The 12,308-nt window shown below is 40.9% G+C and overlaps 1 protein-coding gene across 3 annotated transcripts; it reads right to left on the bottom strand.

The window, feature by feature from the left end:
- Positions 1-2,922: 2,922 nt before the first annotated feature.
- Positions 2,923-12,270, bottom strand: LIAS (lipoic acid synthetase). Of its 3 annotated transcripts, none has more exons than XM_062492713.1 (11): positions 12,133-12,270; positions 10,900-11,072; positions 10,145-10,238; positions 9,308-9,388; positions 8,921-9,077; positions 8,041-8,098; positions 6,858-6,986; positions 6,364-6,509; positions 6,021-6,091; positions 5,156-5,267; positions 2,923-4,220 (listed from the first exon to the last, which is right to left on the bottom strand). In XM_062492713.1, exons 1-11 carry the CDS (start codon positions 12,208-12,210, stop codon positions 4,168-4,170), a joined length of 1,152 nt encoding a protein of 383 aa, XP_062348697.1. In that variant the 5' UTR covers positions 12,211-12,270; the 3' UTR covers positions 2,923-4,167. The 3 variants fall into 3 exon arrangements, with proteins under 3 accessions (XP_062348697.1, XP_062348698.1, XP_062348699.1); XM_062492714.1 differs by having other exon boundaries at positions 12,139-12,210; XM_062492715.1 differs by having other exon boundaries at positions 10,900-11,032; positions 12,133-12,202.
- Positions 12,271-12,308: the final 38 nt, after the last annotated feature.

The raw sequence follows: 12,308 nt of genomic DNA, 5'->3' as shown, positions 1-12,308 counted from the left end.
CAGGCACAACACTGCTTCAGGACCCATCTAAACCAGGAGGATGAGTAGAGGGGTCAAAAAATCAGGATGCCTTTCTGAAACTTGCACACACGTCTAATAGTAGTACCTCTCTATGGAACCTGTCTTCATCAGTTTGAAGCAGATGAACTGTTACTCTTGTGTAAAGTATTGCTTCTTTTAGGAATGTGCAAGTGTTCCTGAGATTCCAGTGGCTTTTCACAAGGCATCCCAAAGAAATGGAAAAACAGTGTTACCCCTACTGCTACCCTGTTTCTCCTGCAGAATTCTCAGTCAAAGCCTGAATTGCCACTTGTTGGTTAGTCATAAAGATATTAAAGAATGGCCAAGTTCATTACAGTGGGAGTACTCTCACTTCCCGCTCTTAGCAAAGTGGGAGCAGCAGATCCTTTCTCAAAAGCAATAAGACGTAAAACTAGTACTGGCATTTCCCGTGCTTTCTTAGAGCCAACTTCATTTCTTGGTGGCTGCATTCTTTCAGTGGGAGAACTGGGATTGGGGGATGAATCCAGTGGGGCATTCCTTCAGGATACAGCAATACATACCTCGTATATATGCCAGAGAACCTTACCAAAGGCCAAAAGGAAGAGTTTCGGAAGATTGTGCAGTACCATGAATCATAAGCCATCATCTTCAGAGTACAGTTATCTGGGAAATAAGAGCTGGAGATCATCTGTGTTCCTGCTATGAAGGCTTGAATAGTGCAAGTAAGAGATGGGTCTTTGTTTAATTGAGTCTTTGTGTATGGATGTTACAGCATGTCATTCAGGATGAGAACTGTGTAATGTGACCAACAGATTCCTCTGAAATTTTTTTATGGGGTTCTTAAAATGCAATCCTATGGTAACACTGCTTTACACTTCAAAAATGTGAAAAAAAAAAAAAAACCAGCTGAAGAAAATCAGGATTTAATACAAGTCTAGAAGTATTATGATGCAGAATACATAAATTTGGTCTTGCCCAAGATGTACACAGACAAATTGTTAAGTGCCAGGCAAGAGGTAATGTTTTTGTTCTGAGTATGTTCATGTTCTTGTGAAGCTAAAACTAGTGTGGTTCCAGAAATACAACAGCCAAGAATATTCCAAATGAATAGAACACACATTTTTGACCAGAACTAGTTCTTATATAGGAGCAGTTAGGGGTGAGATTTTGTACTGGCCAAAAAGTTTACACTTCTTATCTGAGGTTCTTGTAATGCTATATTCTTGTTCAACAGCTAAACTTGAAATTTAATTACTGAGCAATGCAGGAAGGCATAATGGAGATCTGATTTAGGTATGTTGGAATCAAGCTAAAATTTCTGCTCCAAGTTGAACACCTGCAATAAGTTCCAAATGTTGTAGTAAAGAAGCATAAATGCTTGACACTTTTTAAATGGAGGTGACATCAGTATTATTCATCATGTAGGAAAAAATTTAAAACTGTTTTTAAATTGATAAAGCCAGTGTTCAGTTCACCTAAGGACTTGAAGTTACTGGAAGATGCAACAATTCTCTATGAAACATTTCATTACGTCTCACACGATGTAGTAGATTGATGTGATGATGCCAAAAAGACTATTAATTCTTTTATAGTGTCTGTGTCAAGTCTTATTCCCAAAACTCAGTTTAATGTTTTCCTTGTTTGTAAGGATTAGTTTCTTAAAATATTTTATAGCTGCTTTGTGAAACAAACTGACAATCATGTGATTGACATACAAAACAAAAATATCACCAAACATGAAACTTAAACTAAACAGAGTAATGAAACCTGTGCTATATTACAAAAACCATGTTTGTGCGAGTTTGCTGCTTCAATACATAGTTATGGATAAACTGAATGGGCAGTAAGGGATATCTGTATGAGCAGGAATTTGTAAATAGGAAAATACTTTCAGGGCTTATCCCTAAACACTGTTTAAAAAAAAAAAGCAGGCAAAGATCCTCTCCAATCTATGAGGTTGAAGTATGACTTTCACTAGAATCCACAGCAAAACATGAAGCTAGAAAAGCTTGTGTAGCTTCTGACACTGGGTACTAGACATCTGGCAGACAGTTGGGTAACAGTATGAGATCATCTTCTGAACCACCCAGCAGCAACTCACAAGATCATTTTAACATGATGCAGTATTTCTTCTGTGTTTCAAGAAGCTTTATTTTTCTCACTGTAAAGAAGTCGCTGTGCACTGTTCTCTTGTTTCAGTTTGATAATGGCTGTATGGCTCAGAGCTCCTGTTTCTGTATTTCTGTTGTTGATATGCTGAAAGAGCAGTAACTTGGCAGAAGCTAGTCATATTCTGTTAAATCTGCTCTGCAGGCAAGTCAAAACCATTCTTTACAGTAGAACCTCTAATAAAGGCTGGCAGCTGTTAAATGTTTGGGTATCCTGGAGTTGATGTTGCAACCTTCTCTGTCTGCTGCATGGAGGGAGTTTTGAATTTCCTTGCAATGGCCGATAACCTTCCCCTGCTCTAGTACTCAAGCATACTTTAACTGAAGCAGGGCATTTTTGGCTGAAAATACACCTAAACTTTCCATGACTACCAATCAGGCCTTTTAATTTTTAAAATTCATTGATAATATTATTAAAAAAAAAAAGGCAGCCTTGCCTGTCTGTCCTTACAAAGTACAGTTGTTCTTTTGTTTACCCCTTTTTCCCCTTTGTTCCTCATGGCTCACATTTCCCTTCCCCTTACACTGGTGAATTAGTACATTCCTTCTTGATTAAAGTTTTGTCTTCATATTGCTTTAATATTGATGTTCTTCATTTTGTGAAGTGTAAGCTGTTCCTCAGTGGTATAATATTATGTTCATACAAGTTCCTCCTCTGTATTATCTTGCTAGATAGCTGTCTTCCTTCTGTCATCTTGCTGAATTGGTGGGTGTGCAGGGTCCTCTCTCCTACAGACTCCAGTAGTTTAGACTATTAGAGCCAGTCACAGAATTAGCTGCATGATGAGAGTTTAGGACCAGATAGCAAAGTCTTGGGATGTTTCCCAAAAAACTTCACAAAGACACAGGTGATGTTAGTTCAGAAATGGTATTTAATGTCCATAGCTGAGCACTAGGGAGAAATAACCATTGGTATTACTGATGTAAAGAGAGGCAAGTAGAGCTGTTAATGCACCATATGCCATGTTTTTATTTCGGCTTGAGCTTCATGTGATAAGCAGTGGATTTCATGTTTCACCCACAATGTGGTTCACTTCTCTGCATTCAGATTTAGCAGCCAGACCAAGCCTCAAGGGGCAGGTAACCAGACCCACCAAACAAAACCACTGGGGTTTTAACTTTCCTTTAATGACAACACAATTGCCATGCAATAGCAGCACAGTACAGAATAGCAGCAGTTCTGCATACTCAATACTAAAGAAGCATCTGTGCAGCTTGGTGGGGTTTGTAACAGTCGTGTACATAAATTAAGGGTAGTTCCATTTATGCTCCTAGACCAACTCTGATTTGCCAAATGGTTTCAATTAATGGTCTCTACACAAGGTTAATTGTCTTGCCAGAAAGGACATTTTGTTTTCTTTAGCTTGATACCTTGTATATACCAAGGCTCACACTTGGATATATGCAAGCTCTGGAAAAGCTTTAGCCATCAGAAGGGTACAGCTCATTTTCTCTGGTGCAGGCAAGAGATACCAGCTTTTGAAGGAGTATCATTACACTTGCTCTGTCACTGTTCAAGAAAGCCCTAATCTGGTGCACTATCATATAAAGAGTCTTTCTTTAGAACTCCTATAGTTCCCAGAGCCTCTGCAGGCTTATGTTGCATAACAGTAAGATCCACCAGAGTATCAGTACCTTTCCAATTACTATCAGCACCTTCACAGGTATTAACTGCAGCAATGCTGACTGTTGTAGCAGACCTATAAATCTGCCCAGTCTTTGTTCCCAGCTTGTATTTATTTCTTCCACCTCAGTTCCATCACTCTTTCAAAATTGGTTCTGTCTTTTTGCTGAACACTAGAAGTACTGTTTTGTTGTGGCCTTTCCAGGAGAAATGAGGTAAAATAATCTGTTTTGATGAGGAAAAATTGTTCTGGAAAGATAGTTTATTCATATAGCCACCATCTGTTCTTCCACATTTCTGGAACTGAGTATAATTATACACTGAAAAAAGAATTCTTAAAACTGGCTGCTTTAAATAGATTCACTCTCATTTTCAGATGGCTTTTGTCTTTCTTTTTTCTACTAAGTTCTTCAAGAAGAATTCACCTTATTAAAAGAAAAAGAAATAAACACCAAAATTATTTGCAGGTATTTCAATAAAATACAGCAAACAAATACGTTCTTATTTAACAATTCTATTCTACAATTGTTTGCACCAGTTATTTTATAGGAATTCAATTCTATTTAACAGCACTCCAATACATAAAAGTAGGGATCTAAAAAATCCCTCAAAACTATAACCCAACACACAACCCCTCCACTCCCAAAATCCTGATTTTCCTCCTGTCCAGTTTTATGAAATAATTCTGTTGCTTTGTGCATTACAATAGGCAAAAGTGAATTGATTTAATTAAAATTTAATTCCTGTTTCATAAAGTATCAGCAAGTTATAGTGAAACCTTCTCTAAATCTTGTTTGAGCTGGCATTAAAGCAGACTGAGCAGCACAGTACCCCGGTGAGTCTTTTCTGCTCTTTCCTTAGGAAAGAGCAGGATGTTGTACCTACACACGAGTTCCATTAATATCAGCTGCTCTTTCATACCCCGTACTTTGTCAGAAAAAGCACTGCCTTAAGTGTCTCTAATTGTTTTTAAAGCACTGTAAATAAATTCTGCATAAAGCAATAAAATTGCATCACAAACAACCAAGGACCTAGTTGATCCCAGAAGAGACAGAATGTGAAGGAAAACTTGAAAATTTGGTACCCTTTATCCTGCCTCACACATTATGTATAGTACAGAATAGGTTTGGGAAAAAAAATTAGGTTAAGCAGCACTGCAATTGTACAAATACTAATTACTGTCATACTGATGCATTTGGATGACCTATAGGAAATAGTGTAAATATTTTTTGAAATACAGATAACTATATGAAAGTGTCCTTGAGATAAGGTGAATTTTGGTGCACATTACTTCACTGGTTTAGTTTTGTGTAATAAAATGTTACATGCTAAAATAATCCAATGCCTTTCAATAATTTACCTGCTTTATAGGAAGAACGCACTAAAGGCCCGCTAGCAGTGTAATGGAATCCAAGATCATTTCCTACTTTTTCCCAGTACTTAAACTTCTCAGGAGTTATGTACTCCTCGACCTGGGGGAAAAGAATTAATTTTGCTCAGGTATTAATGCAAAAGAAATTGCTATAGCTAGCATACAGTGAAATGAAATACAGTTATATTACAAGTTCAAAATTTTTCACTCCAAAGCCTTCATCACTGAAGCCACAAACTGCATTTTTGCTCTGCTTTCTCCCAAACAAATCTATTTTATTTGCTTTACATATTTAGCTGAAAAGTTCAGAATTTAATTTCTAGTTGTTGCTTTATCATTTTATTTATTCTGCTTTTGAATGGTCTTTTCAAGCAAACCTTTTTTTCTGTCCAAGTTAGTGAAAAACCACAATAGTCCTACAAATCTCTTCACTAACAGTTCATTCAGTGATACACAGGAACAGAACAGAAAGAAAATTTCTGGACAGATTGAAGAAGCAGAAAACTGTAGATTTCCCAGCTGAAGTGGCACCATTAAAGGAGAGCTTGTAAGACAGTGAAGGGGTGCTGGCTTGAGCAATTATGTTTGAGACATACACTGAAGCTCTTGTTTTCCAGAATCATGCCTCAGCTCCAGCTGCCTCCCTGGCTAACAGTAGAAACTAGCACTGGGAAGTCTGCAGAACATGGAAGGGGTCAGATGGCTGAGGTCATTTTCAGTGAGGAGCCCCTAACAGATAATCACTGTCAGGCTAAACAAGGAAGGAAATTTTTCCCAACATCTGCAGTTAGAGTAAGGATGACTGTGCAAGGTATAGACCATAACTCCACCTGTGAATTAAAGGCACTTTTACCTTTAGGTGACGTTTTGTTGGTTGCATATACTGTCCTAGGGTCAAACAATCTACATCTGCTTCCCGCAATACTGTAAAAACAAAATTCCTTGTTAGTGGCAGAAGGATCACAAGGGAAATCGTGGATTTACCTGTCAAATTGAATCTGTGAGCTATAAGAGGACAAAATATTTCAGAAATTCAGTAATTTTTAACTAAACTTTCATTTTTCAATGGAACTTGGAAAACATTTCCTGCACCAGCAAAGGGATTTGCATGTAGAGGCAAAGATGCTTACAGTTGTTTTCCAGCACAGTAAAATTCACACCTCTGAATTCTGGCACCTCTTTCAACACCAACTTACATTTCATTGTGGAATATATTTGTTCGTCCGTCTCGCCTAGCCCCAGCATAATGGAGGTTTTGGAAATGACTCCGGGCTGGACCTCTTTGGCATGCTTCAGCACACGGACTGACTGCTCGAAGTTGGCTCGGGGGTCGCGGACCTTCCTTTACACATTTCCATCACAAGGGGGAAAAACACGCGGAAGAGCACAAAGAAGTTAGAGACGCCAGGGCAGGAGCGTTCAGTCAATTTCTGCCAAGTGGCAGTGCAGAGGTTTTTTTGGCCGCCCGCTTGGACAGCGGCGACGGGACGGGCGCGGCTCAGCCCTGAGGCGGCACCGACCCACGGCCGCGCCGCGCGCGCCCCCTGCCGGCGGCCGCGAGCTCGGCGGCGGCGCGCGCGGGGCAGGCCGGGAACCGGAACCGGAACCAGAACTGGAACGGGAAGCGGAACGGGAACGGCCCCGCTCCTCACCCGGCCCCTTGTCCGGCACACTCAGAGCCATTAATCACCTCTGCAGTGCCGGCACCGTCTCCACGTTGTGGGCATACACGTCCAGCCCCGACAAGGCGACTTTCTCCACTGCTTTAAGGTCCCCTCGGAAATCGGGAGTTAGGCATTCCACCAGGATTTTTGGATTCCTGAAAACGAGGGACAAAAGGAACACACCTGTGGCATTTTGTGTCTCTGTTGCTAAAATAACTCAAGACAGCAAAAAAACCCCAAAATCCCCATAAGTGAAGATATGGTACTTGAATAAGCAAAACATTCAGGATAATTCTAAACCAATAGGTTTCTGCAAACACTTTATAACAAACTCCTGTTAAATTAACCTGAAGCAAAGACATGCTAAAAAATAATATATAAACAGTGCATGTGAATGTTTGAGACACTGTTGGAATTGCTTTTATATTTATTATTTGGCTTTTGTTATATATCATCTTCCATCAGTAAAACCAGGAATTTAACACATCATGTTTTGTTAAAGATCATAGCTCCAAAATACATAGGAGCTATAATTCCACTACTGGAATAAGAAGACTCTGAGTCTAGAATCTAGTCTTGGTGTCCAGGAGCCTGATTTCAGCTCAAAAAAGCAGGTGGGGAAAGCTGCAGGAACCCTTCAAGCTCCAAGATACACCGGATAAAGACTTAAATGAGGTTATACAAATGAATTCTGCAGGCAGAGAAATGTGCTGTCAAATGGCATACAGGGCACTGACGTAAGGTAAGGACAGCACAGCCAAGGAAAGCAAGGAAGCTACAATCACAGGCTTGGAAATGGCCACTGAGGCAAAAGGAAAAGCAATTTGATCACTGCTGAATAAGAAAGCAGACTCCTTCAGTCACATGCTGACAGTGTTACCTAACTGTGCTGTGTCTGAGCCCCAAGCTTCAGGAATGAACATACCTCAGAAGAATGTGCTCATTTCCTGGTAAACCAGCTGTCTGCTCAAAGAAATAATCCAGTGCTTTGCTTTAAATAGGCCTGGGATGAATTAGGAATGCATCCAAATTCAAAACAGTTTGGGGCCATTCTATGAGAAATATGAAGAAAGAGGAAAAAAAGGGGGCATAGACAGACTGGAGGCAGACTTTTGTATTTGTGTGGCACCTGGAATAACCCAGCAAAAGGAGCTTTGACCTACCACATTCTAAAGTTTTAACAATAACAGTAATAAGTCAATGACACACCTTTCTTTCAGATGCAAGACTGTCTTTGCAAAGTGTTCCGCTCCTCCATCAGGCATATCTGGAAGCATTTCAATTATTCAGTTAATCTTTCTGTTCAATAAATGTATTTACTTATTAGCAAAGCCAAAAAACCCATCAGACTCAGGCCTTAAATGCAAAATAATAAAGCAGTCAAACCCCAGTCTTATCTCACCGTTTATGCAAGGGCTTACAAAAAATATCCTACCAAGCCTCTGCAAAAAGCCTGTGATTGCCTAGTGCACAGTTCAGATTTACCTGTCTCTAGGTTCCCTGTCTCCCTGAGCACAGAATGGCTTTACCTATTCATGGTTCTGGTCTGAAAAACAGTTGTACAAGCATTGAGAAGTATGTATTATTGGTCTTTGAAGGCCCTTTGAAGCCACTGGACTTTGCATCATACTGAACAGTTTTTACAATGGCTTTCCTCATCTATATGGTGTCACTGCAAGGGAGCTACTTCCTAAGGAAAACATAGCTTTCAGTTTTGTTACATACAGTATATCCTAGGTTTAGTATTTGGAAGGAAGTTCTGTAATGGTATTGTATATGAACATCTGCCTTTTTGCTATCCCAGTAATAGAACACTGTGTATATGCATGCATTCTGCTAAAAATTAGTTATAAAATATTTAGTGTTGTAGTATTTATTGACGCTTATTAACAGCGTAATTTCTGTTGTATTTCACCAGACATGGAGAAGTACAAAGAATATGTCAGGGCTGTGCAAAGTTTCAGCACTGCTGCCTCCTTTAAAAGAGTCCTGCTGGGCAGCTGTGTGGATAAATGTTTCTGGGGCCTGCGTGTAGGCAGGGAACACCTATGAGAGCTCTGAGTGGTGTGAGCAGAGCCGAGGTACGCACCGTCTCTGTCCACGGACGTCAGCACCACGTAGTCCAAGCCCCACTCCGCGATAGCCTTGGCTGTGTTGTAAGGCTCCTGCGGATCCAGCGGAGGGGGGTTTCTTGCAGTCTTTACTGAACAAAATCTGCAGCCTCTGGTGCACGTGTCACCCATCAGCTGGAATATGAAAGACATTCCTACCTTTACACAGTACGTATCACTATTGCTCAGCTGGGAAACAGCTGCATAAGCTGCATCAGATAAATCCTAATGGTAAGCAAAAAAACCCTAGTTGCTTTACTCTAAATTTATTGTAATAAACCCACTCCACTACAGTAGAGCTGCAACAATAGAGTACAAACAGTTCAGACATTAACAGAACACTTCAGAAATGGTTAATGACTTACCATAATAGTAGCTGTCGCTGTGGCATATTCCCCACCTCCCCAGCATTCTCCAATGTTGGGACAACGTGCTTCTTCACATACCTGAAGATGAAAGGCTGTACTGTACCTGGATTTTTCTACATTATTTTTGAAAATAATTATTATGTTATTGATGGATTTTAATAGTAGCCTACAAACAAAACATTATTCCTTCTGTGATAAATTAGGTTAACAGTTCCCTGCTGTTTTTAATAAGTCAGTAAAACAGATAGGAGGATAACTGCTTCCTGATATCCATTACCATTACTTTCTCTACTTCAAAACTCTAAAAACTGCTCAGCCACATAACTATCTTATTAATTAGCACAGACTATCATTAACATTAATATTTTAAATTTAAGATCTGATAAAATGTTCACAAACATTTGTGATTCATGAAAGCTTGAACTTATTCTGAAAAAAAAAAGAAAAAATATCCCATCCATGCATTCCCACCACTTTTTACTATCTAGAAAGCACAATTAATGCAATCTGTACAGTTTCTTTTCATGCAAATCAAGTATGTAATTCTGAAATTGTGTGTGCTTCCATTAAAAGTAGTTGCATATAGCATCTTCTAATCTATGGTGATGCAAGTAGTAAATCCCAGTATTTAAAATCACAGCAGGAAAAACACTAAATCTATTGAATTTACCTTTATTCTTTAGTAGTAAAATTCACTGTTAGCAAAAAGGATCAGCACTGGCCTTGGTTTCACCACTGAAGATCATGCAAGACATGCTTTCTACCTGTCCTCCACAGAGAGAAATGTAAAATCTGCCTTATTTTACAGGAACACTTGGGTGGTGCCAGACTTACCGTATGAAGATTTAAACTTCTCAAGGTATTCTTTAGTTTATTGTAGTTCTTTCCCATGGGAATCTTTGTTTTCAGCCATGGAGGAAGACGCAGCCTAAATAACACCAAGCAAACAAAGATTAATAAACTACTTACATGGTAAGTTTCATTAATAGATTTGTTTTAATTTGTTACAGATCCCAGCAAGGAAAGGTCCCTTGAAAACTGATGCAACTCAGCAATTAATGTTAACATCATTCATGGCCAGATCAGACTTCTCTTCCCTGTTCATCATTATTCCAAGACTCAATCATGGGAATTGTTATCATTGAAATGTTTGAAAATGTTTAAAACCGTTCACTGTTCCAGAGGGATTGAACAATGCCACACTGGAGACTGCAACAATTAATGGCAGCAGATGCTGTGCAGCTATCACAAAGTCTGATCAATCTATAACTGAAAATATGCAAGTTTAAACATTTTTTAAACTTAAGTCTCCATTTTTTGTTTTCTCTAGCAGTAGTACTTTTTCAATACAGTCACCTATTGATGCATATTTGTAATTTAATTACTGGTACTCAAGAAAATACCACCACATCTCCACATTTTTTTATGGATTTGACATTAATGACACTTGTCCTTTCTTGAATAATCATTAAATTTGCAACACAGTACGACATAATGCAATAAAGATACATAGCATACATTTTGTAGTTATTGTTAAACATGCAAGATTGTGCTGGGAAGCAACTAAAGTTGTTTAAAATCACTGTTACCTTTCTCCTTTCTCACGCTTTAAATTGCCTTTATACTCAGCCCACGTGCTCTTGTCTGACAGATCTCCAGAGACAAAGTCCTGTAAATCTGGTCCATTTTGCAGGAACTCTTTCTTTTCCCCTGGCAAAGAACCTGATGTTCCATACTGGTTACACAAATTGCTCTCTGACACCTAAAACAAGCAAAATTATAATTTATTTAGTAACAAATATGCTGGCATTATATACTAAACAACAATTTGCCCTTTTACTGATTAACTCATGCTTTGTATAAGCATTTTCCCAGTGGCTTTTAAGTTAAATGTATCATTATCTTTTAATTTTAAACCACATGAAACAGACTTATCTATCATAACACCACACTAATTTATACAGTGTAACATAAATTTGCCTTGTACGCAGCACAGGTGAGGCCACACCTCAAATCCTGTGTCCAGTTCTGGGGCCCTCACTACAACAAAGATGTTGAGATGCTGGAGTGTGTCAAGAGAAGGGCATTGGAGCTGGAGAAGGGTCTGGAGCACAAAGCCTATGAGGGGCAGCTGAGGGAGCTGGGGGTGTTTATCCTGTTGAAAAGGAGGTTCAGTGGGGAACTGACTGGTCTCTAGGATTGCCTGAGAGGAAGCTGTAGCCAGGTGGGGATGAGCTTCTTCTCCCAGGTAACCAGCAACAGGATGAGAAGCCGTGGTCTTAAGCTGCACCGAGGGAGGCTTAGATGGATATCAGGAGGAATTTATTCCCCGAAAGGATGATTAGACAGGGGAATGGGCTGTCCAGAGAGGTGGCAGCATCACCGTCCCTAGAGGTGTTTAAGGAAAGGCTGGATGTGTCGCTCAGTGCCAGGTGCGGCTGACGGGGTGGTGTTCGGTCACAGGTTGGACTCGCTGATCTCAGAGGTCTCGTCAACCCAACAGACTCTGTGCAATAACACTGTGTGGGTTATTCCGGAGTTTCGGGGCCGCAGGAAGCGGTGTTGCCATAGCTCCGGGTGGCTGCCGGGCGCTGTCCCGCGGGAGCAGGACCAGGGCTCGTTTTAAATGAAGTCTGGGGATGCGTGTGCCCGTACGGGGCTGGGACGCTCCTTCCCGGACTCTGCCCGCGACCACCCCCACAGACCAGCTCGGCACCGGTATCGCGGTGCACCCCGCAGAGTTCTCCTCCTGCCCTGCCGTGCTCCCCGCCCGCCCGGCCCGTCCTGCTGCCGGCGGCTCCGAGGCACACAGCGCGACTCACCCGGGCCCGGCCCCGCGGCACCAGTAGCCCCCGGGCGGCGGCGGCCCCGCACCGGCTCCGCGGCAGCAGCAGCGACATGGCGGCACCTAACCCGATCAACGCGCTCGGCCGGCTCGGCTACTCTTGCCTATCGGTCGGCTCCGCGGCGCGATGACGTCACGGGGCCAGGAGCGGCT

The sequence above is a fragment of the Cinclus cinclus genome, chromosome 5 (assembly GCF_963662255.1).
Source record: "Cinclus cinclus chromosome 5, bCinCin1.1, whole genome shotgun sequence".
Classification (NCBI taxonomy): domain Eukaryota; kingdom Metazoa; phylum Chordata; class Aves; order Passeriformes; family Cinclidae; genus Cinclus; species Cinclus cinclus.
Note: the sequence above shows the minus strand (reverse complement) of the source record. Positions and strands in the feature narration are given on the sequence as shown.